At 52.1% G+C, this 26,317-nt stretch overlaps 1 protein-coding gene across 1 annotated transcript in view; it reads right to left on the bottom strand.

Moving 5' to 3' along the window:
- Positions 1-26,317, bottom strand: part of PCSK6 (proprotein convertase subtilisin/kexin type 6) — a 177,031-nt gene that overhangs the window by 114,048 nt on the left and 36,666 nt on the right. The window contains exon 2 of the mRNA XM_061158890.1: positions 14,044-14,148. Within this exon, the coding sequence (XP_061014873.1) occupies positions 14,044-14,148 (105 nt within the window). The remainder of the gene's footprint in view (positions 1-14,043; positions 14,149-26,317) is intronic.

The raw sequence follows: 26,317 nt of genomic DNA, 5'->3' as shown, positions 1-26,317 counted from the left end.
CCCACAGGCTCCTGAGTGAGGAAAGTGGAACAGCCCCACACCTAAGGGGGACCCTGATCTCCAAGGACAACATTCTCAGAAGGAAATGTCACCAAGGAAGGTTCAGCGATAAAGAACCTGCCTGCCAATGCGGGAGATGCAAGAGACATGGGCATGGCAAATAAAACTGCACAGGGAAGTATTCTGCTCATAACACCCTCTGATGGCATTGTGAGACTTCCCAAAGTATTACTGCCTGGACCAGGAAGCTTTAACTCGGTATAAAATGCCTAAGACCCTATGCCCTAATTGGCTGGGCTGTGTGCTGTAAGTATAGCGGTCATACCCCATGGACAGTTCAAGCTCCTGGGATGGGATGCTCTGGGCCCATTGGCTCGGCCAACTCGCTACCCACCGGGTTGCACTTCCCATCACAGAGGAGGTGGACCTTCCTCTCCCAAGGCCAACTGTGTGGCTCCCACAAATCAGGCAGGTGACGGAGGGCACAGTGCCACCAGTCACAGAACAATCCCCTTGTGGGATAAGACAGTAAGGGCTCCTGGTCTTGGTGGTTGATGCAATCTGGGTAAGAACCCAGTTGACACACATTTTTGGGGGCAGGTGGTGACGACTGGGGGCTGTCCCTGTGGCGTGGTCTGGGGCAGCTCTCTCCCCCGGGACAGGTCACTGCAGGACACTGACAGCTCCCAGGCACCGTTAGGCCAATGGACCTGGATATAATAAATCATTCGCCAGGCCTGCACAGATGAACTCCCAGACGCCAGGCACAGAGGCTAACTCAGCCCGTGGTCACCTGGTCAGGGCCAATCCCCGTCTCCCTTCCCCAGGCCCCAGCCACAGCCCTACTTCTCACCTTGCTCCAGGAAGGGGCAGAGGGTTCCTGTGTTCCATCCTCCTGCCATTTTCCAGACTGGCCCTTGTGTTTCTGGAGAGCATGGCCCCATGGCCCCTTACTCAGTGGCCTGTTCAATAACGCTGCACTGTCTCCAGTGTGTCCACTGCTGGTTCTGGTCGTGAGCATGAGTGTAAACACCGCTGATTCCCACCCAGGACCAGACCCACCTCCACACACACACACATACACACACCTCCACTCAGACACAGAGCTCTGCTTCAGGGGCCCCTCAGGTTGGAACCCAGAGTCAGCAGACCTCTCCAGGAGGGTCTGGGGTGCCGGTGACCCCCAGTCAACTGCCTGAAACTGTGGCTTTCCCAAGGGGCACCTCATCGTGAAGAGTGAGGCTGTTCATGACAAAGGAACACAGTTCAGGACCCTAAGGACATGTCATCTGTGGAACCAATACTTGCACAGAGCTCGGAAACAAGTGAGCCAGAGCAGACCAGCCACAGGTGCTGAGACTGAAACCTTGATGAAAAAAACTCCCTACATCTGAAGGTCCAGGACCAGATGGCTTCACAGATGAGTTCTAGCAAACACTTAAGAGATAACATACATCCTTCTGAAGTGAAAGTGAAAGCCCCTCAGTCATGTCCGACTCTTTGTGACCCCATGGACTATACAGTTCATGGAATTCTCCAGGCCAGAATACTGGAGTGGGTAGCCTTTTTTTTCTCCAGGAGATCTTCCCAACCCAGGGATCAAACTCAGGTCTCCTGCATTTCAGGTGGATTCTTTACCAGCTGAGCCACAAGGGAAGCCCAAGAATACTGGAATGGGTAGCCTATCCCTTTTCCAGTGGATCTTCCTGATCCAGGAATCGAACCAGGGTCTCCTGCATTGCAGTGGATTCTTTACCAACTATAAGGGAAGCCTTCTGAAACTTTTCCCAAACCACTGAAGAGGAAGGAACACAGGTGGTGAGCTGGTGATGGTGGTGAGTCAGGCTGGGTGGGGCCTGACCGTGAGCTCTTCCTGCCCCAAGAGGCCAGAGCACAGGGAATGTTGTCCTGTTCTGCTGGCAGCCTGCCCATTTTACATGGCAGCTTCACTCCTGGTCAGCTCACTAGAGCCCTCAGAACTTCTAGGTGCTCAGACCTTCTTTTGGTGAAGATGGCAGGAGAGAGACTGCAGTGCACACTGGCTACCTGTCAGGGCCATGGGAGTATACTCAGGGAAGCCTGCAGATCTGCAGCCTGGGTCACATTAAGGTACACATGTGACAGTGTGTGCAGGGTGAGAGCTGAGCTGTTGGGTGGGGCCCCAGCCTTCTTAGGAAGAGAAGTGATCACTCTGAAAAACCTTCAGGTCCCTGGAGGGAAGCAAGGGACAAGAAAGTCCCTGTCGGCTATCACTCCCATTAGGTTTCACAGGGAGTTGATCGCGGCCTCCCAAAGGTGCTTTCACTCATCTAGAATGGGAGAATGTGGCCTGACTCAGGAAGAGGGTCTCTGCAACTGTAATCAGCTAAGGCTCTGAAGACGAGGTCATGCTGGATTATTTGGTTGTGCCCTGAATCCCACAACAAGCATCCTGACAAGGGACAGGCAGGGGGAGACTAAGACCAAGGAAGGTGAGGCCTTGGGAAGAAAACAGCTCCAGGAGCACCTGAGCTGCCAGGTGCTGCAGGTGGCAAGGCAGGACCCCCCAGAGGGACCATAACTGCCAACACCATAGATCTGGAGACTCTGGACTCCAGACGGTGAGACAATATGCTTCTGGGGTCTGAAGCACCCAGTTGGTGGTGACTTGTTATGGCCCCCCTGGGATCACAACCTTGATCAGGGCTGAGGTGTTGCATATCTTGAGAATTCATGAGGCTGTCCTACCTAACGTCGGACCTGGAGCCCCCAGAGGAGGGGCTGAGGGCTGTAACAGGGGCGCTGGGGTGGGGACTTAACGAAAACAGAGGGGCCATCCCAGGGTGCCCACCGCTACCAGCTCTGGCTGGAGCCCCCACCCTAGCCACCCTCCCCTGCACATCACTGGGCCCTGGACACCTGCCCCTGCTGTCCTCTCAAATTAAAGCTGCCAAAAAAGTGGGTCCTGCCCACCCACCCAGGACCCTCTCACTGCCTGATTCTCCTAACGCAGGGCACTAAAACCCACTGTCTCCCCTCAACCCCCCAAGTCAGGACAAAGCAGGGGTCCTCTCCAACACAAGAGTCTCCTAAAGGTGTCAGGACCCCATCATCCACAGCTCACTATGGCTGTCATCCCCCGGCATCTGGAGGTCACATGACTCTGGGAGCGTCCCTGCTCCATGACCAACGCCTGATGCAGTCTGACCCCTGCCCAGGCCCCCTCTGGCCTGGCCTCCCGCCCGCAGGCCTGGTCTCATGGTGGGTGCCCCTTCACTGTGTTCCTCTCTACCCTCCCCACCCGGGAACCCTGCCCTGATACCTGGGCCGGCCGGGGTGGGCTGCCAGGCTCCTGTGCCCTGAGCGTGTCTGTGCAGTGATGCCGCTGACATGGAGGACATGGACACGGACTCTTCAGGAGCCACCACCCTGCTCCCCAGGAGGGAAGGATGTGTCTCGGTCATGCAAGTCTCTCCAGCTCTCAGCCTGTAACAGGGTCCCTGTCCTCTGTCTTCCTTAAACGGCAAATGACCCCTGATGCTGAAAAGGGAAGCATGTCTCCTGGGGCTGGGGCTCCCCTGATCTGGCTTGTCCAGTACTGCCCACAGCTCTGGCTGGATATGTCCAGGTCGGTATGACCACCCTCTGCTCCCCACTGGCCTATGTGAAGCCAGGCCACTGCATTTCGCTCACCACTGTACTTGTGTGTGCCAGGCGATGTGAGGCATACAGTAGGAGTTCACTAAATGCTCTCTGAATGAAGGAAGGACATTAAATGAATACACTTTAGATTTTAAATATAGCCATAGACAGACTTTCGAAACCACTGTGGAGCAGAGCACGCAACTGGGTCTCCATGACCACCAGGGGAGCTGTGTGGACTCTATGTGGAAGATTGGTGCTTTGGGGTGACAGCAGGTTTGCCGCATTCGAGCCCAGCTCAGCACAGGTCATCTCTTCTGGGCAAGCATCTATGACCCCATGTAAAGCGTTTTCATTCCTTCAGTCATATTTTGAAAGTGAAACATTACTCTTCTTCTTTTATCCATTTTCTGCATGTTTCCCATTAAACATTTTCATCATGAGATTTTACCATCTTCTCAAGATGAAGTGAAGAGAAGTGCATTCTTCAGGAGGCAACACCTCCTCCAGCTCTCTTCTTGAGAAGTCAAGTTAAAATTTGGCATCTGCTAAATGTCACTGCACTTGAGAGGAGGTAAACTTAAAAGATGCTGAGAAAGAGGTCATGTAAATGAGCAGGACCCCAGAACAGCCTTGAAAACTGTGAGTTATCAGGCCGTACAATGCTTGAATGTCGCACCCTCTTCCCTGGGGCTGCTGGGCCAGAAGGTGGCCAGCAGGTCGTTCCAGGTGCGACAAGTGACAAGGGGCTGTTCTGAAGCTTTGTCCCATGAAAAAATGCCACCAGAGCAAGAATAGCCCTTGCACTCCACCCAAAGCTACTGCACACCTGTGCTCTGCTTAATGCCCTCCACCACCCACAGGCCCTGCCCAAAAAGCCCTGGGCCACCACCAGGAGCTGGTGGGGCCCAGAAGGGGGCCCAGGGGCTCTGCTCAGAGACAGAATGAAGGCCAACAGCCCTTCTCTGAGACCCTCATGATCACCCTCCCAGACCTCCACTGGCTCAAGCGGAGGAGCAGGAACTGAATCAAGCTGCCTGCCTCCTCACAGCCCCCAAGCTCAGCCTGTGACATGGAGTTCTATTCAGGTCCCGTGTTCGTGCACAGCTGAGTCTAGGCAAGAGAGACAGTTCCAATCCACCTTCCCCTCTCTCCCTACCTCGGCGTCCTCAAAGTGAGGGATGCACCCTTCTGTCACCGGAAAAGGATGGATAGCCCCTCTCCTGTGTGTTGTGACAGAGCCAGCCATGCCTGCAGACCAGGGCAAGTCTCTGGAAGACATGAGAGGCTAGACCCCAAGTGTCTGGGGTCCAGATCCAAAGGCCTCTTCCAGGAGTGAGGCGAGTGGCAGGCACACTGGGAAAGTAAACCTGTGACCCTGTCGTCTGCGCCTCAGCCTCCAGCCTGTGGAGCAGGGGTTGTATCAGCCCATCTGGGGCCCCTGCCTGCAAAGGCCTGGATGCTCACATTCCAAGTCCCATCAACACTGACTGCTCCCCACACCTGTTGCAGCACATGCTGGGCCAGCTTTCTACCAGCCGAGAAGCAGTGAGATGCAAACTCATGGTGTGAGGACCCACAGAAAGGAAACCATGCTCCCTGACCAGAGCACATCACCTTACAGTGTGTGACGTGGTCCTTCACAATCCATGTGACAGGCCATGGATTGCATGTGTAGGAAGTGAGCGGTTGCCAAGTGGGGGCTTCCTGCCCAGCATCCAGGGTACCTGGAGGGTGGAGGGGCAGGCTCAAGTCCCAGGAGCCCCAGAAGCTGTGTGTTAGAGCCATGTGGATGTGAGCTTAGGGTTTCTTTCCTCCTCTGAGAAAAAGGGTGTCTACAACCTTCATCAGCCTTTCCAAGAGGCCCGTGATTCTGGCCTAGTTAAGAAGCACAGAACTGAGGCCAACTTGCAGCGGTGGAGAGTGATTGACACCACACCCGCCGCCAACTGACCTCCTGGGGCAGAGGGCACCAGCCTCCTTAGAGCGAGTCTCAGGGAGACACCTGAGCCCCCTGAGGTACCACCCAGGGTAGGGAGGAGATGCCAGGCTGCTATAGGAACCCAAGAGCCTGGGCAGTAGAAGAGGCAGAAGAGAAGGAAGACAAACCAGAAAACTCAAAGCTGATCTAACACAGCCTAGACGCAACTCCACCCCCCCAATCCCCCCATGGGACAGAGGCCACTGGGGACCCAGGCACATTTCTACTCCTTTAGCTGGCCAGCACACAGGCCACTTCTCAAATCCTCTCTGCCAAAGTTGAATGACAGGGGCCAGGTCATCGCTGGTATGAGTCAGCACCACCCCCCAGCAAATGCAGGAGACAAGACCAGACTCAGGAGGTCAGGATCCTTGATTCATCTGAGTTCTCACTTCCCTGAAAGGAAAGGGGAAGCTCCCCCCACCTGCCCTGTGCCCCTGAGGATCACAAAATGGACAGGGGGCCGGAGCGCTGACTCCAGGATCATGAGCCAGACAGGGCTGCCTGGTCAGCCCACATCAGTGCTTCTGCCGTCTGGTCAATTAAAGCCCTCTTTAGGCTTTTGTCACAATTTAAACTTCTGAAGTTGGGCATTCGGCAGTCGAATGACGGGGACGCAATCAGGATCACTGGGCAGCGGGGACAATGCCAGACCCGAGCGTCCTGGAGGGTGTTTCTCCCTCAGAGCTACAGGCCTAGGGACCCAGAGACATCTTTCTTGAACATCCCTGGATGACAGATGGGCGGGGAGGAGCTGGATTCCTCACTCCGCATGCTGGGCCGGTGTGGGCACTGGAACTCACATCCAGGGCTGACCACAGGCCAGCTTCAGCTGGCATAAGCTCGTCGAGAAATTTCCACCCTCATCTCAGGGTCAGTATCACGACCTCTGTGAAGCATGAAGAAGGTTTCCCTTTTTCCCTCATTTCCACCACAACAAGGGAACAAAAATTAGATAAATAAAAATAGGATAATATGTGAAGTTAGACTTGTTAAAAAAAAAAAGTCATTACATAAAAAGAAGTCCATGAGAAAACAGTAACAAATACAACTTGCTATGTGAACCTACCCTATTAAAACTGACATCTGCTTCAGTAAACACTGAGGGTCCATCTGCTATTCACTGGGTGGCCTGCCGGACTTGGGAGTGAAAGCAAGTGAGGGTGGCCTGGCCCTGAGGACGTGACTCGCCCTCCCCAACTCCCAACCACCCGGGCACAAGGCGGGCTACTTGCATCTGAACCCAGCCCCTCCCTCCCCGCACCTCTCTGCAGTTCCTGGGCCTGGAATGTCAGGTCTCCTGGGAACGACCTGCAGTTCCTACCAGCCCTGTGCTAGTCCTGGTCACTACCAGATTCCCAGCAAACGAAGCCCTCCTCACTCCCACCAAACTCCCCCGAGCTTGGGCCCTCGGTCCTGGCAGTTTCTGGGGCAGCTGGAAACAGATTTACAGGAACAAGAGCAGGACTGAGGGCCGAGGGTCTGTCTGCTGCTCTGGATGGGCTCCCAGTGCTGGGAACCCCAGGGAGAAGGATGCCCGTGGGTCCCTAAGCCCGGTAAGACGGTGCGTGCCCTGCAGCAGTGGGCAGCTCCAAACGTGGCTGGATGAGCTCTGGCCCCGTGGCTTTCGTGCTGGGACAATATCTAGACAGCCTGGACCCCTCCGCTCCAGGAGTCCCAGGGACCTCACAGACCCAGAGTGCAGACCTCCCACCACTGAGAGCAGCGCACTGAGCCAGCTGCCGATGGGAGGGTGCCTGGGCTGAGACTGGAGAGACATCAGGGGAGGCAGCATGTGCACAGGCTGCTGGGGGAAGTACAGATGTCATCCGACGAGGATCACAAAGCCCAGCCTGGCCGCAGGGAGGCCAGACCAGGGGGCCTGGGCAGGACGTCCCAGGGCGGCAGCACCACAACAAGGGCTGGGCAAGGATGCCCACAGCTGGCCAGTGAAAGGGGCCATGTGGCATCCAGGTGACAGAGGACAGGGCTAGGGCAGGGGGGCAGGTGGGGATGCAGGACAAGGCCAGGACAGGGCTGCCCAGGCAGAGGAACAAGAGCTGGGGAGGCGCAGCTTCTCTCTGAGACAGAGCTGCAGTTGGGACATTACTCGGCTTTGGCATACAGTGACTGCAGGACTCTAGGAGTTGTGTAAGTGGGACTGTGGGACTTTTTGAGGCATATAAGTGGAAGTGTGAGCTTGCTGGTGAAATCATAAAGCAGCATCTTTTAAAGCCTATTTGAAAATTCTGTTTGCCAGTTGATAGAAGCCAATCCACTAGACCCAGTAGGGTTGTGCTGAAATGTGCAGACAGCTGAAGGCCTCCCCGCCCCACACGGGTGGACCCAGTGGGCTATGTGTGGCAGTCCACCCCATCCCTCAGCACAACCCATCCCCTCCACCCCCAGCCCATCCCACAGTGCATCAACCCCCAGATCAATGCAGTCACTTCCTGTCCACGTGCTGGTATTTGCCAGGAACTTTCTGTTTGTTTGCACGCCTAGTGGCTCTAGCACACAAAACTCAGATAAAAGTCCCTCTGTGGTTAATGGAAAGATCAGCTTCAGTGTTGCATCACTGCTGGAGGAGAACCTGAATCTGATGAAGCTCTGGGGCAAAGTCCTGTCCCACAAACAGCATGCCTGCCCTGGTCCTGGAAATCACTTCCCAGCTCCCAGGCACTAAACAGTTGGAGCAGAGAGTCAACCCAAAGCCTCCCACCGCTCCATGAGGAGCCACCAAGGACCCCTGACAACATCTTTATTCTTCCATTTCCGTCATTGATCTGGCTGAGTACACAGTGGGAGGGCTGAGCCAGAGTCACCACTCTAAAATGTAAGGCTTGGAAGACGCAACATCCAACTATCAGACAGCTTGGAACATAGTCAGAACAAGTAATTTTTAAAACATTTGGGAGCCCTTACAGCTATTGGCTGGTGCTTCTGTAACATCCACCCTGCTCCAGACTCTTGGCGAAAGAACAAGTTAAAAACAAATGCTTTCAGTTGGCTTAAATGACAGCCCTTTGGAGAAACCCAGCGACTGATACCGCACCCGGAGAGCAGGCTGGCTGTTCTCCCAAGAAGAGAGAGGGCTGGCCCACCAAGCTCTTTGAGCAAAATGGCCCTTTTCAAAGGCGGTTTAAAACATCAAGTAAAGGTAATTAGGGACAACAACTGCATGACCCTGGTACAGGGTCAGAGCAGAAATGCCTAAAGTATGTGCATGCATGTGACTGAAGTCTTCAATCTTCCCTCCTGCTGGTGTTCTGTTCCATTCTGTTTAACAAATGTACACTCTATCAGCTTTTAGGCGAAGTAGGGGTGGGCTTTAAATTCCATCACTTATCAAAGCAATTGTATACAATAGGGACTGGAGCTAATTAAAATGAAATACCATCTGCCTTCGATTGAACTTTATCCTAAGCCCTATAACATTCATCTCCAGTTTGGTCATTCAAACACGATGGCAACTGCATTCCAATGACTCTGGATAGTATTAAATCATCTTTTCCCTTTTTTATTATTAATTACACAACTCTCTGATCACGAAGGTGTCACAAAACACTTCGTTAATGTGGGAAAGCGTCCTAGTGCACTGCAGGAAAAGATAACACTAAGCATCTCTGTAAAATAGCTAATTTTACCTGATATTTCATTACAATGACTTGGTAGAGTAAATATTAGTCAGACTGACAGCTAACTGATTTGGTTTGCATTAAAACTAGACTGATTCAAACCGTTTCAGTTGTGATTCTGAATTTGTCGTCGGTTCTGCAGTCTATATGCTCTCCCTGGGGCTAAATGTTTAATGAGAACTGTGGGAAACAATCGCAATCACGTGGGCCTTGCGGGCGCTGGAATGCACGGCTGTTTACCTTTTCTCTCCTTCTTCTCTATTGGCAGGGTGCTCCCACAGCAGCTCTGCCAGGAGCTGATTAAGAAGCTCTGCATAAAAGGGACTTTTAATTTGAAAAAAGTTAACTGGCACTGCCTGCGGGAGCTCCTTCCCTCTTCTTGGAGGCCACAGCTGATGACCGGGAGCCCCCGCCCACAGACCCAGAGTGAACGCCGTGCCTGGAACCCACCCACACGGCACAAGCCCATCACCACTGATGCCAAGGAGGAGCCAGCTGGGGCCCGCCTCAAGTCCTGCCCAGCTGTCTCCTGCAGCCTCACAGCCAGGCCCCCATGTCCGGCCCTGCTGGGGCCACGGGCCAGAGGCCCACCTGGTGGGCATCTCCGTGCTCCTGGACACAGGGTCACACTCAGCAGGTGCGCAGTTAGTAATTCTGAAAGGAAGGGTGGAGCAGTTGAGTTGAATACCTTCAAAAGGCTTACAATTTAGACACTAGAAAAGAGTGAATCCCCCTACCCACCCACCCCCACCCCAAAACACAGGTTACATCTCCTATTTCACCTCCACCATAGTTTTAACAATTGAGAAGCCACTTCAGTTCAGTTCAGTCATTTAGTCATGTCCGACTCTTTGTGACCCCATGAATCGAAGCACGCCAGACCTCCCTGTCCATCACCAACTCCCGGAGTTTACTCAAACTCATGCCCATAGAGTCGGTGATACCATCCAGCCATTTCATCCTCTGTTATCCCCTTCTCCTCCTGCCCCCAATCCCTCCCAGCATCAGGGTCTTTTCCAATGAGTCAACTCTTCGCATGAGGTGGTCAAAGTACTGGAGTTTCAGCTTCAGCATCAGTCCTTCCAATGAACACCCAGGACTGATCTCCTTTAGGATGGACTGGTTGGATCTCCTTGTGGTCCAAGGGACTCTCAAGAGTCTTCTCCAACACCACAGCTCAAAAGCATCAATTTTTCAGCGCTCAGCTTTCTTCACAGTCCAACTCTCACATCAATACATGACCACTGGAAAAATCATAGCCTTGACCAGATGGACCTTTGTTGGCAATGTAACGTCTCTGCTTTTTAATATGCTGTCTAGGTTGGTCATAACTTTCCTTCCAAGGAGTAAGCGTCTTTTAATGTCATGACTGCAATCACCATCCGTAGTGATTTTGGAGCCCAAAAAAATAAAGTCTGACACTGTTTCCACTGTCTCCCCATCTATTTCCCATGAGGTGATGGGACCAGATGCCATGATCTTAGTTTTCTGAATGTTGAGTTTTAAGCCAACTTTTTCACTCTCCTCTTTCACTTTCATCAAGAGGCTTTTTAATTCCTCTTCACTTTCTGCCTTAAGGGTGGTGGCATCTGCATATCTGAGGTTACTGATATTTCTCCCGGCAATCTTGATTCCAGCTTGTGCTTCTTCTAGCCCAGCGTTTCTCATGATGTACTCTGCATGTAAGTTAAATAAGCAGGGTGACAATATACAGCCTTGTTGTACTCCTTTTCCTATTTGGAACCAGTCTGTTGTTCCATGTCCAGTTCTAACTGTTGCTTCCTGACCTGCACACAGGTTTCTCAAGAGGCAGGTCAGGTGGTCTGGTATTCCCATCTCTTTCAGAATTTTCCACAGTTTATTGTGATCCACACAGTCGAAGGCTTTGGCGTAGTCAATAAAGCAAAAATAGATGTTTTTCTGGAACTCTCTTGCTTTTCTGATGATCCAGCGGATGTTGGCAATTTGATCTCTGGTGCCTCTGCCTTTTCCAAAACCAGCTTGAACATCTGGAAGTTCACGGTTCACATATTGCTGAAGCCTGGCTTGGAAAATTTTGAGTATTACTTTACTAGCATATGAGATGAGTGCAAGTGTGCGGTAGAAGCCACTTAGTTCTCCAAAATTCCTAGGAAATGAGATATGCAGGGGCCTGGGGCCCTTTAGTGCAGTGCTTGTACCTGCACAAAACTCTCCTCCAGCAACAAGATACAGAGGAAGTGTATGGGACTAAAAATAACTGCAAACATGCACCATTGGGAGAAATTCCAGACAAGATACAAAAAGACTAAAAACCCAGCTGCCACTTCTCAAGAGCCTGGAACAGAAGCAGCGGACTGCACATGCCCCTTGCACTCAACACCACCAAAGGGGCTCAACACCACCAAAGGGGCGGGTGGACCACCTAAACCACCCTTCCAGCCTGACCCTGAACACACCCTGACCCTCACCCCATATAAGGAACCAGCTCCCCCCACTCCACCCACCTCAGAAAGCAAGCAAGCAAGGGAGCCTATTGTTTGTTCCTGATCTCTCTGCTGCAGCAGGGACCCCAAAAAAGTCTCGCTTGAATCTCTTGTCTGGCCTCTGATCCATTGCTATTGCTGGGGGGGAGGCCAAGCATCCTGTTGGGTAGGAGAATGGGGATCAAGAAACCTCCCATCCAGGGACAGCCCTGCAAGAATCTGCCTTGCAATACCAGAGACAAGGTTTCCATCCCATATTGGGGAACTAAGATTCCACATGCTCCAGAGGCTGAGTGCCATAACTGGAGAGCACAGACGCTGCAACTACTGAGCCCACTCACCACAACTAGAGAGTCTGTGTGCTGCAACTAACACCAGATGCAGCCAAATAAACACATTAATTAATTAAAATAAATAAAAGACATGTAGCCAAATAAATAAATAAATAAAAGACAAAGAATCCCACCATCCCATCCTGTTCTCATGCACATCTCTGCGGTGGGGGTTGGTCATCCCCCATGCAAACAGCATGCCCTGCGCTGTGACTCTCCCTGTGGGAACAGTAACTCCAAACAAGCATGCCATCCTCATAAGACAGACCTCTGTGTGCTTAAGAAAAACTGTGGGAGGCACAGCAGCAACTCCCTTCTGAGCTTAGACAGGTGAGGAGCCCCTGCGAACCTCAGCACCATCCCCACCACCAGCTGCAAGGACCCCCGTGTGTCTTTGTGATGGCCATGTGCTCTGCACTCAGCCCTATGGTGACAAGGGCATGGGGTCTGCTCATTCTTCTCCAATGGCCCGTCCTGTGAGACTTAGCCACTACCACCTGGCTTTGCTTCTGAGAGGAAAAAAAAAAGTACCAGCCCCTGTGAAAAGTGTCCTTCCAGCTCCGTGGTGTGAATACTCACAGGTCTCACCACAGCCCCACACAGCCAGGTGGGAGGAAGCACATAAGGTGCCCTTCATAAACACAAACTTCCTCTTAGCTGTGAGGGAAGAATGGGATTAGCACAGTGTTTGATTCTCTCTCCTTCTGTTTGTCCACCCACTCACCATCCATCCAAACATCCTCATACCCACCCATAAAGTGAACTCAGAACCATACACTGTGTGTCCACCTTATCAGAGCCCAGCTCATGGATGGGCTGGCTCATGCACTGGGATGACTTCCCCATGCTCTTGAAACCAGAAATCACAAAGTTGTAACTGAAGAAGCATTCCCAGGACAAACCATCTCTCCCGTCAACACAAGAGGAGCCACTACGGTGGCAGGGTGGTGGTGGCGGGTGAGGCTGGGGGTGATGCTTGGGACACCACCACGGCCAGTTTCTCTGCAGAAACTTTACTATCCACGTTCTCTGGGGATCACTGCAGGAACACCCCATGCCTGCTTGGGAGTCTAAATGAACATTCTGCACACTGCTTTTAGGAAAGGATGATTTCCATGTTCTAAAACTACAATTTACCAGTGGCCTCATTTGTTTATTGAGGCCATAACTGCTTGTCACTGGCACTTCACCATCCCTCGTAGCTCTCAATGCCCTGTGACATATCATGTGTCTTTCTGCGGACCGTCAGCCCCACTGTCCATTCCAATGACCCTGTTGTGGACATAGCGGGACACACAGCAGGTATTCCAAAATCACCTGGTGAATGAATGAGGCCACCAAAGGCTCACTTGGCCATCTTATATCTTTAATCTTACCAAGTATCTGCTGACCCATGAGTCAAATATTAATCTCAAATCTATGTAGAATCTATGATTAACCACTGATAAATAAGAATTATACTAAAAATGTTATTAGCTTCTTTTCAAATTACATCTGTTTTCATCTCAGAGATCACAGGGACTTTTAAGGAAAAAGCTACATTCACTGCCTAAGTTCTCAAGTTCATGGTAACCATTAAGATATGTGTTATGACAACCACAAAAACACCTGCCTGTCCAAACTCTAATTTCATTATTAAAATGACGATTTGAATTCCATAGCCTTTATGGGTAAGATGCACACATTTATCTCCGCTAATTACTGTGTATTTTGTTGACTTTTAAAGATTTAAAATGATAGCCCTATAGTCATTTGATTGCTGCTTCAAACTGAAGTCAAGAATTTAAATACTCAAGTCTCACAAAGGACCCAAATATTTCGAGTTTTTAAATGCTCTGATATGTAGCTGCACATCTGTTTTGTTTTGTTCAGAGAGGAAAACTTAGGGTCATGGAGAATCTCATTAAAATCCAGACTTGGGCATTTTCAGAACCAGAGACACAAACAACCCACACAAAACACTGTAGGCCCTAAGACAGCACCCTGCCCAGGGAGCAGAGCTGTACCTGGGGATCCATCCTGAGGAAGGTGTGAGGGCCTCTGCTGCTCAAGGTCGATCTCTTAAAGGTTTTGCTGTGATAAAAGTGGTAGTAATCTTCCAGGTTTCCAATCTGCAAAACAAGAAGCAGGATACCACCAATCAGTATGGTCTTACCAAACCCTGCCTCTCAGAACACCTCCCCCTCCTCTGAGAGACCCATCCTGCCCCCAGAACAAGAATACCCTCCGTGACGCTCCCCCACTCACAACTCTGCCACAGATTCAAGGTCTGTGAATGTCAACTCGGAGACCCCTTTTTGGGTAAACACTAGGTGGTATTTCTGATGAAGTACATGCTCCCCACATCTTGCAGTGAGTTCGTATCATTTAAAGTTTGTATTACCATGGCCAAGTTATTTTAGACAAGAATTCATGTTCATTTTGGGTTAAGCATCCTTGAAGCAGCTCAGTTCGGTGTCAAGTCAGGTCTAAGTCTGTACCAAACACTCATTTATAAACAAACCCCATGCTCTCTGCTCCCCCCCCGCCCCCGGGTACACTGAGACATCTAAGAATGAACGTCCGCTCCCAAGTGCAGCAAAGAGCCAAGGCAAACACGCAGCCCCATCTGCTTGGGGACTGTGGAAAGGTCAGCTGAGAACACCCGAGTCCCAGGGTGTCCGGACTCTCGGCCAGCAGCGGTCTATCAGGGTGGATTTCAGCTTGAGGGCTGGAGGGGACATGGCAGGCTGCTCCTGCACCTTTTCCCGCCATCCCAGCCCCAACCTGTCTCGTGTCTCACAACCCTGGAGCATTAGGACACTGTACTCAGGAGATCTGCCTCTCCTCCTAAATTCCACTGGCTGCTGGAAACAGCTGGCTGGTCACGACCCCTGAGCAGAGCCTTGTCACTGAAGATGGAGCAAATGCTACACAGACTCTCAGGCTGCCCTCCTCAGGCTGAACCATCCTAGTTTCTCTTCCAGCTCCTGATGAGAGGGTGGATTTAAGACAGACTGTCCTCTGCAGCAGTCAGATGTCATGGTGACGAGCCTGGTTTCAGCCAGACAGGGCTCATCCAAACCTTGCCCATTCCCTTCACTGCCCACGATCCTGTGATCCTGAGCAAGATTCCCCTCCTGCAAATCTCAGTTCTTTACATGTACAGTGGGAATAAAACTACATACCTCAAGAACTTGTTTAAGCAGGACTAACGTCCACCCAATTCACCATGACCTTCCGCTGCCCCTCTTCCTACTCACAGACACTGCATCTGTCCAGTGCAAAGGACAGGACCAGGCGGAGACCTAAAGTGACATGGAGATGCTGAGCAGCCATTTCCACGTCTTTCCACAAGAAGATTGAGCAGGTGTCTACAGAGAGAGCCTTGCTTGACTGTACCCTTCACCCTCATATCCAGAAAACCCAGCAGTCCGGCTGCATCCTGCTTTTCAGTTTTCAGAGACACCACTTGTCCTTGAAATGAAGAACCTCCTTGTTTGCTCAAGCTTGCTCCAGGGTGTTTCAGTTGTTTTTAAGCACAGAACAGTGAATACCATGACAGCTGTGAAGGTTAGCCAGTTATAGTCTATATGGTGTCTGCCTAGTTTAGTACCTTGAACACAGTTGCTGTTCAGGAAATCCTGGCTGTATTAGGAGCTGGAATTCTCACCCTGGCTCCTCTCCAAGGCTCCTTCAATCCCTCCCTGAGCCTGGGATGCACCTTGACTCAGCCTTACCTGCTGGGGAATCTGGGCTTCAGACCCTCTCTAAGTCTTAGTCTCCTTGTGAGAACAGGAACCACTACCTTTGAGGTTTGTTCCAAGACATTCCCTCTCCCCTCTTCCCTCACTATACACACATGCATACATGCATACATACACACACACACACCACACACACACATACACACAACACACACACACACACCACTTATACACACACACTCACACATACACACACCACACGCACATACATCGCACACACCACCATACATACCACACATGAACTTTCCTGGAGGCTCAGTGGTGAAGCATCCACCTGCCAACGCAGGAGATCTGGGTTCAAACCCTGGGTCAGGAAGATTCCCTAGAGAAGGAAATGGTAAGCCACTCCAGTATTCTTGCCTGGAAAATCCCATGGACAGAGGAGCCCAGTGGGCTACAGTCTGTAGGGTCACAAAGAGCTGGGCACCACTGAGTGACTAAACAACAACAACAATACACGCACCCATACACATACACAGAGTCAGGCACAGCTCTTCATATATAAAGAGCCAGCAAAGTACCTGGCAGGCAGTAAGTGCTCTATACATGGTCTTCTGCAATTATGATTCTTGGTTCATTTTCTTTTTTTTTTTTTTAGTTGGTTCATTTTCTAATTCAAGCATTTTTCAACCATCATGAACCTCATTATTTCTGCCCTGTTTTGCAAAGAAGCACTCTTATTTCTCCTCCTACAGTTAACTGCTCATTTTTTCACCAAAGTTAATTGTTATGTCTGTCAAAGGGCTCCTCCTAGAGCAAGCTAAGCTATTATTTAACAATGATGCAGCTTTAACTTACAGCAATGTTTAAGCCACATATTAACTTATAAGTGGCCACCATCCCTGGGAGATGTATCACAACTTTGGGTCTTTTAACTCCAGGTGTTCAAATCAATTTCCACTCGGGACATGGAGAAACTAAGAGCTGAATCCAATGTGCTGGCAAGGGGAGGGATTAATTTCAGAGCTGCCAACTCTAAGCACTGGGCTTCTCAGGTAGAAAGGTGGTAAAGAATCCGCCTGTCAATGCAGGACACACAAGAGACGCAGGTTCGATCCCTGGTTTGGGAAGATCCCCTGGAGGAGGAAATGGCAACCCACTCCAGTATTCTCGCCTGGAAAATTCCATCGACAGAGGAGTCTGGTGGGCTACAGTCCATGGGGTTGCAAAGTCCACGGGGTCACAAAGAGACAGACACAAATGAGCACGCATGCATAGACCCGAAGTAGGCCCGTGTCAGGGTAGCCCTGGACGCCACTCAGGGCAGCACCTGGCCCTAGAGCAGCCCAGCCTCACTGCAAAGGCCAGTACCCAGGTGGTGCAGGCCGATGATGCTTCTCCCATCCAGCTCCACCCTGAGCAGGGCTCAGATGGTCACTCCCGTTGAGCAATTTCAGGGAAGAACAGATGGCTCCCATGGTGCTAACCAGACAAACTGCCCCGGGGGCAGCAACAGGCAATGCCACATCTGTTTTGGGAACTCATCTGCAGCCTAGTATGGATGATAAAGGTCTGGGTAAGGTGCAGGGGAGAAGGGGACACCAGTCGAGGACACCCTCCATCCTAACAACGCCAGGTGCAGAAGCTGGAATCTGATTCAGGAAACAGGGGAGTGAGTCAGGTTCCTGGCTACTGGGGACTCTGACAGCTGCCACCCACATCCTCCCAGGGTTCTGTGTGCATCTGTATACCCTCTGGGCCCTCCTGGAGCAGGGTGCAGGCATGGAGAGCAGAACTCGTCCTTCCTTGAAATGAAAGATTTGTGAACAGGCAAACAGAGGGCAGACAGGGCATGGGACAGCCTGACCCTGGAGAGACTGTGAGGGCAGGAAGAGGGAGGAGGGAGAAGGCAGGGCCAGATGCTGAAGAGGGAGTTCTGACACTGGGAGAGGCCCTGGCACCACCCTCACCTGGATGGACGTGACATCCTGAAGCCTGAGGACACGCCATGTGGTCAACCATCTCTTGACCCACTCAAGAGCGGCAGCGAGCCAAGGATAGACCACAGGCAAATGATCTATCTCCTGCTTATTGTGTTAGCTTTTTAAATTGTGGTAAAACAGACAGAGGGCTTTCCAGGTGGCGCTACTGGTAAAGAACCCACCTGCCAATGCGGGAGACGTAAGAAACACAGGTTTGATCCCTGGGTCGGGAAGATCCCCTGGAAGAGGAAATGGCAACCCACTCCAGTATTCTTGCCTGGAGAATCTCATGGACAGAGGAGCCTGGTGGGCTACAGTCCACGGGGTTGCAAAGAGTCGGACACGACTGAAGTGACTTGGCACACAGAACAGACATAACGTTTACCACTGTCACAGTGTTTAAGTATCTATAGTTCAGGACACCAGGCACATCCACACTGTCATGCAATCACCATCATCATCTTGGGAACCTTCTCATCTTCCCAAACTGAAACCCTGCCCTCATTACATGTGAACTCCCACCCTCTGGGCCCTCCTGGAGCAGTGTGCGGGCATGGGGAGCAGAAACCGTCCTTCCTCGTGATGAAAGATTTGCGAACAGGCAAATAGAGGGCAGACGGGGCACGGAACATCTGCTCTGTCTCTGTGAACCTGACAACTCTGGCTCTCTCAGGGGAACCAGTGGCCCTTCTGTGACGGGGTTTGCTGCGCCCTAACATGATGTCCAGGTTCACCCCTGTTTTGCCACAGGTGTCAGAACTCCCTCCGTCTTTCAGGCTGAACCACACTCTATGGTGGGCATACGCTACCATCGCTTGTCTATTAGCCCACTGATGGGCACTTGGGCTGCTTCCACCTCCTGAATGCTGTGAATGGTGCTGCTCTGAGTGTACTGTGTGGTGTCTGTTGGTGACCATGCTTTCCATCCTAGGACATACACACAGCTCCTGTTTCTGTAAGTAAAGCTTCCCTGGGGACCCTGCCCACACATGGGCCCCCACACCATGATGCTGAGCCCAGTGGCTGCCACAGGTACCCTTTGCCCCCTCACCTAGAACAGACCATGTGTGGACCTTACAGAGAAGGCCTGCCAACCTGAAACTCTAGCATTTACTGCAGGGTGTGTCTGGGGTGGGGGTCCACCAGTCTGAGGCCAGACCACCAGTCCCCATACCAAGGGGTTCTGCTTAGGAGGTCAACGCCTTCAGCATCTTATCTAGTCACGGACCTGCCTCCTCTCCAGGCACCATCCTTGTTCAGTGACCTGGTCACTCCCATCTGACTCATGCGCCCCAGCATCAGGACTGGTTAGGAGTATGAGGCTTCCAAGATGGGAAGAAAGAAAGGATCAAGAGCTAGCAGAGCGGGAAGCTCTGCTTCCCTTCATGTCCCTGTCTGAAGTGGGACATGGCCCAGCGTGGATGATGCGGCATTTACCACGCAGCTGTTTCCTGCCCCTTGACTCGCACCCCGCCCCCTCACTCAGTGACCTTCCCCACCCGGATTATGCCCTCCCCCTCAGGGCACTGTCCCTCAAGCTTGCCAGGGCCTTCATGAAATAGGAGGATGGGAGGGCAAGACACTGGGGATGTGGCCACTGGCTGGGGTAAACACAGGGACAGTTGACTGCCCCTGGCCTCACAGGTGGGAGTCAGGGAAGAGCCACAGAGATGGCCCCACTTCACAGATGGAAAAATTGAAGCCGAGGAGGCTAAGCCCAGCATTATGTTCAGACTCTCCCCACTGTGCCCGACAAACAGGCGACAGTCTCACACCAAATGACACCCAGGCACACGGGTTAGGGCTGAGGATCACTGCAGCCTCAGGGTCAGACCGACAAGAGCTGGAGTCAGAAGAGCAGAGAGAGAAGTGGCGGGGGCGAGGGGCACAAAAGACACCTTAAATGCAGCGCGATCCCATGGGTAAGAAGAGGCCCTTGTATTCACTTGATTTCTGCACTGACATTAATGTGGGCACTTGTCCCAGCTCCACAGCCCCGCTGTCCCGGACACTGTGCCCCGGCCGCCACGCCTGCCCATGCTCTGCACACCACCTCCCTGGCCAGTGGCTAAGCCACCTGCTCAACTGACTCGGGGGCGGCGGCTGCTGCAGAACCCTGCTGCCCAAGTGCCCAGGCAGTCTTCTCTTCTTCCTCTCTTCCCATTCTCTCCAGCTGCCGACCAGCCCTTGCTGGCACTGAGCCCCCAGAACCTCAATCCACTCTGCCTCAGTGAATCTAATCTCCAGTCTGTGAGGTGTTTTTTTGTTAAGTTTTTTTTTTCTTTTGGCGGGGGTGGGTGGGTGTTGGTCACAACATAAAATTTTTGTAAATGCTTTTCTCTTTCTCATCTGTGTTATTTCCATGATGGGTTAATCAGAGCTGTTCTCTTAGCCTACTGCACCCACCAGAAAATGAACAATCCGCTGAGTGTGTGAGGCCCACGTCTCTTCACTCAACACTGGTATGTAATTATACATATTAGTTGATAAAATTGGTAACATCATTAAAACCCTGGCTAAGTATTCTAAGCCAGAACACTGGAAGAAATGGGATCAAGGAACCCACAGTGAAGAGTTGGATGTGGTTTCCAACCGGGACCCTCCATGAGGCACTTTGGAAACTAGTTCTACACGTACTCAGTGCAAAATACAGACAGTAAACAGGCACAAAAAGAGCAGGGAACAGCAAGTCCTGTCTTCTCCTTCTCTGTGCAGCTCCCGGGGCCCCTGATTTTTGCTGGGGCTCCTGGTTCAGAACAGGGAAGCCCCCTGTCCCAGGCCTCCAGCTGAGACAACACAACCTGAGCTTCACAGCAGCCTTACAAGGCAGGTGCCATCTTCACTTTCATGGTGTAGATGGGGAGATGCAGGTTCTGAGTGGTTCAGAACCGCCCCCTCACTGCAGGCAGCACAGTCAGGAGGTGAATCCGAGTTCACGTCCCTAACCATCACCCTTCTGCCTCTGGACATATCTGCAGTGCTGTTGTCATGGTGACCCCACTCACCCCATCTGGTCCCTGACAACACATTGTTCACAGCAGCCCAGGGCCTCGTGGGGCTCACTCTCCTTCCTACCAGTGCAGGAACCTGGAGAGAGACCATTGTGGCCCATGCATACCTCTGATGGGTGTGTTTGTGGATGGCCGGGCATGGAAATGGGTGCCTGTGTATTCATGTACGTACATATGTAGATGTATGACTGTATGTGTGCACAGATGTGAGAATGTGTATATATACTCGCATGTTGTACATTCAGATTTGTGTGCACTTACATTTGGTGACTGCAGTCATGAAATCAGAAGATGCTTGCTCCTTGCAAGGAAAGCTTTGACAAACCAGGACAGCATACTAAAAAGCAAAGACATCACATCACTTTGCTAACAAAGGTCCATATAGTCAAAGCTATGCTTTTTCCAGTAGTTATGTATGGATGTGAGAGTTGAACCATAAAGAAGGCTGAGCGCCAAAAAATTGATGCTTTCCAACTGTGGTACTAGAGAAGATTCCTGAGTGTTCCTTGGAGTGCAGGGAGAGCAAACCAGTCAATCCTATAGGCAATCAACCTTGAATATTCACTGGAAGGACTGATGCTGAAGCTCCAATACTTTGGCCACCCGATGCAAGGGCCAACTCAGTGGAAAAGACCCTGATGTTGTGAAAGATTGAAAGCAGGAGAACGGGACAATAGAGGATGAGATGGTTAGATAGCATCACCAACTCAATGAACATGAATTTGAGCAAACTCTGGGAGATGGTGAATGACAGGGACGCCTGGCGTGCAAATAGGAACAAACTCGCTGTGGCTGGGCCTGCCCCCACACGGAGGTCCTGGTCGTCGAGGTCTGGACCACCTCCAGGAGGCACTGAGCTACAGCCAAGGGTCATGCCCCACCCCAAGGACAGCTCTTCCTAGGAGAAGGCCCCTCCACTTCTTGCCTGGCCCTTCCTCACTGGCCCCACCAAACTCCCCGCCCCCACTCAGCATGCTGAGCTGGGAAGGCTGCGCCGACTCCCACAATCAGAGCATCACCCTGAACTCAGCACCATCTTGCTGTCCTCACCCTCACAAGACCCCCTCCTCCTGAGGAGTCCCTGCTCTGGGTGAAGGTACTACCATCCTCCCAGGCATCCGTCACCAAGCCCTCCGAGAGTGACAGCCTGAAGGGTTCTCAAGTCTGGCGGCTCCCTGTCGCCCCCACCATGGGGCAAGGCTCTACTGCCTCCTGGCCTCCATTATGGTCTCCACCATACCGCCATCCCCACCTCCTGGAGGAGCAGAAGCCTATGGGCCCCTCATAGTGCACACGCACGTCTCCACGACCAAGCCAGGTCAGCTCTCCCTCTGGCACAGGCCTGGCCTCGCCAGCATCACCCCTGTTCTCTAGCGATGCTGCTGTGTAGGAGGGACCCTTGGTTGCTTTCACACCCCCAAGCCTGTTCACGCCAGCTATCTCACACCAAGTCTACCTCCTGCTCTGATTTTAACTATCATCTCAGCTGTCATGGCCTCCAGGAAGCCGTTCTGGACCTCCCAGGGCCAAGTGTGCCTACATGTGCCCACTACAGCACATCTTCGGTCCCTCCCTCCAAGATAAGTTCCTCAAAGGCAGGAACTGTCATCTGTATAACCCACAGGCACTGGCAGCATCTGGTACACAGCAGGAGGTCAGGAAATGTTTGGTGAAATGAACAGACCTTTAGTCACACTGGAAGGACACACATCTTCCTGTCCACACACACAGAGCTGTCCAGTGCGGTGGTGACCAAGACCTCAGGCCTCCCAGCCATCTGGCCTCTGGGCTCTCTAGCCCCCTTCCCAGGACAGTCCTGAGGCTGTGGATGCAGGCAGACCACCCACCAGCTGAGTGGCTGGGTGAGGCCCAGGCTGGCTCCTCTAATGTCCATTCTAAGGGTTGCGGGGCTGGGAGGCAGGTGGTGGCCCTCCATGGAGAGGAAGCATCCAGGGGACCACAGGTTGGGGCAGGGGCGGTGGGGGGTGGGGTGGTGCACGGCAACAGCTTGCAAAGCCCAGTGAAGAAGGGGCAGGGGCCAAGTGTAATGGGGAGAGAGGCCTGGGCTGGGGTGTTTACATGAAGAGCCCCTCCGGTCCTGCTTTTCCCATCAGTGTGAGCATGGCTAGCTTCATGTCACCTCCCTGTTTATGCAAGGCAGGTGTGAGGTGGGCGGGATCCGGGGTGCTGCCAGGGGGGCGCACCCTGCCTTCCCGGAGGAAAAGGAGATGACTTGGCGGTTTCTGCAGAGCTTCAAGAACAGAGGAGGAGGGCCCCGAGTCATTCATCAAGTCTGCTGTGCAGCAAAGTCATTGATGAGCGTGCTGGGTCCACCCCAGATGACATTCCATGGCTCCAAAGGTCCACCACCCACTTAGGCCTCCCATGGCCGTCGTGACCTCAGACACTCAGATGCAGGTGCAGGGCTGCTGGACCGTGAGGCAGGGAGGCTGGTCAAGCACACACTCTGCTCTGTCCCTGGCCGCCCCGCCTCCTCCTGGGCCAGCACAGTGGAATCTGCCTCAGGGAACAGCTGATAAGTGGTCGTGCCATGTCAAACCTCAAGGATGCAGAAACCAATGGGCTGCAGATGAGGCTTCTGACTTTGCAAGAAAGTATTCAGTTTATCACTCCCGGAGCTGCCCCTGGCTGGAAACAGATGTTCTGAGCCCGGCTGCTCACAGCTGTAGTGGGCTGGCCGCCGGGCCGCCGGGTCCGCATCTCCCAGGGGCCCCAGCTCTGAGAGAGGCGTCTGTGTTTGAAAGTCTCGGGCGTCAGAGTTCAGTTATATAATGTTACTGATCCCAGTTGGTCTGCTCAAGAAAAACATAACTAATTAGAGCCTATAAAAACCTACACACCAAATTAATCTGGCCTTGTGCTGGTGACTTCCGCCTAAAGAAAGTCATAAACAGAGATGGCCACTGAACCTATATTTAGCCAGCACTGGGTTACCTGGTATTTATAATGTAGGAAGTCCAGAGAGAGAGAATGGACAAGTTGTTGTTACTTTTAAAAGCGTTTTTAAAAAATCCTGCTTCCCATTTTGGTCACAGAGACACACAGCGACACTCTGTTACTGCAGTAATTACAATTCTGACCCAAGTTAAGGTTATTGCACAATTTTCTAGTCTGCTCAAATTGCTTTCCTCAACACGCATCCACCCAAAGCATGTCATTAAGCTGCTCGACTTCCTACAAATTCCTGAAAAACCATTAATTTTTACTTAACAGACTTCATTTTCTTTTCCCTGAAGTCACCAAGCTGAATGGCCTCGCTTCAGATGAGAATGGTTAATGCACAGATCAAGCTACACCTTTTACATCCACAGAGAGACATCTGAAAAACTACACGGCCTTTCTGAAAATTTTCATCTTAAACCCTTTACTGCTTAAAGGGGTCTTTATGACTTCCAGAATTAGTCATTTATCCCATTTCTAAGCTCGACCACCCCCCAACCTCCATGAATCTGACTTGATGTGAGGGTGAGGTTGGGTTCACCCCATGTCCCTGCTGCCTGCTAACTGCTCTGCAGTGCATGGTCTCCATGGGGGAGAGGGATCCCCAACTGGGAGGCAGTGGGCAGGTCAAGAACAGGGACCTAGAATTCTTACAAGAAGCCAGCATCCCGATCCTACCTCAGCTCCTGCAAGTTTCCAGCACCTCACTGGCAACTACTGGTGAATGTGGGCCCTGTCGTGCGGCCCACCTGCAACCACTTGCCACTGCAGGTAGCCCATGGTCCTTGTGACAGGGGATTGGGCTCTCCTCATGCTAGCACATGCCTTTTTCTTGTTGAGCACGGAAGACATATGGGGACAGCCTCACTCCAGAGGGTCCCATCTCCAGGTAAGAGAGCCCGGGACAGACACACGCAGACTGCCCTCAGCAGAGAGCACCTCGGCGTGTGAGTGGAGAAGATGATACTAGCGACCTTCAGTGCAATGGCCACACAGCACTCAGGGTAGTGTGGGGTTGGAGAGTGGTCCATGTTGGGATGCCCTGAGCAAAGAAACCAGGGAAGGCCCACCTGGTCCTACTGGCCCCCTCCTGGGCTCCCCAGAAAGAAGGGCCAGCACCAAGCTGCAGCCTAGGGTTACCTGACGGAGGCGGGTGAGAAGGCTACAAGATTTGATAAAGAAGATTTCTGTCCTTATAAGAGAAATGTTTAAGATTCAAAGTTTAATATCTGAAACTCTCACTTGAGAGGAATTATCCTAAGGGAAATTAAAAAGTGTTTTGAAGAAATTAATCTTTAAAATATTCACTTTAAAAATACATCGCTTCAATACCCCAAAGAAGAGAAAGCAGGGATTTCAACAGACATGTAAGCACCGAAGAGAAGGGGGCACCTCCAGTGCCTGTGGATGGATGGAGCGATAACAAGGTACAGTCCATGCCCACAGGGACTATCACTCACTCTCAAAAAGGAAGGTGGCTCTGACATCTGCGACAGCATGGGTGAATGCTCAATGAGACAAGACGCACACAGGACAATCCTGTGTGACCCCACGGAGGCAGTGGACGAGTCACAATCACAGAGACAGCGACAGTGGGATTCAGGGGCCAGGGGAGGGACAGAGTTTCATTTCTGGAAGCAGAGAATGTTCTGGAAATGATGGGGGTGATGGTTGTACCACAATGTGAGCGTACTTGATGTCACTGAACAGTTCACTTAAAAAATGGTTAAGACGGTAAATTTTATTATGTGTATTTTACTGCAATTACAGAAAAAATGTCTCCTCTACATTCTTGTCCCACTTTTCCTAAAACTGACTTGTCTCTGGGGTCACTCTGGGTGCTGGGCACCCCTAGCCCCAGTGACAGCAGCACTGGAGGCCGGAGGAGGGGAGGTGCAGCCCGCCCGGGACAGGACAGAGCCCAGCAACACTGCCCAGCCGTGATTACCAACTACTCTGGGCTCCAGGCCACTCATCTCAGTCCTGCACCCCTCTCTATTACGTGGTTTCCCCTAAAAGGAAAAGAGACACCAGGGAGGAGACAGCCATGCCCAAGAAGACAGCCCATGTTCATCTGATCCAATATCCCTTAACTCCTGATGCCTGTCCTTGGGGGTCTGCTGACCAGGCAGCCCAGGCCCATCCTGGAAGCTGGCCTCTTGGCAGGTGGGGGTATGGGGGCTGACCCCACTCAGACATGAGGCTTGTATTTTACAGAGGTAAGAAACCTTCAGTACAAGCACATGAGTGCATGCTCAGTCACTTTAGTCGTGCCCGACTCTGCAACCTCATGTAGTGTAGTCTGCCAGGCTCCTCCGTCCGTGGGATTCTCCAGGCAAGAATACTGGAGGGGGATGCCATGCTGTCCTCCAGGGGATCTTCCCAACCCAGGGATCAAACCTGTGTCTCCTGCACTGCAGGTGGGTTCTTTACCTCTGAATCACCGGGGAAACCTTCAGCAAAAGCACATGAGTGCCCAAACTCGACAGCGTGCACTACAAGCACACAGGAAGAGAGCCATGCACTGTCGTTTGGCTTCAGGACTCAACCCCACACCTGTGACTCACAGAGATGAGTCCCCTGGGGGGTGCAGCTGCCCCAGCTCCACCAACACCCACCTGGACTGCCCTTTCCCAGCAA

The sequence above is a fragment of the Dama dama genome, chromosome 13, assembly GCF_033118175.1.
Source record: "Dama dama isolate Ldn47 chromosome 13, ASM3311817v1, whole genome shotgun sequence".
Taxonomy (NCBI): Eukaryota; Metazoa; Chordata; class Mammalia; order Artiodactyla; family Cervidae; genus Dama; species Dama dama.
This window is presented reverse-complemented; position numbering and strand designations above follow the sequence as displayed.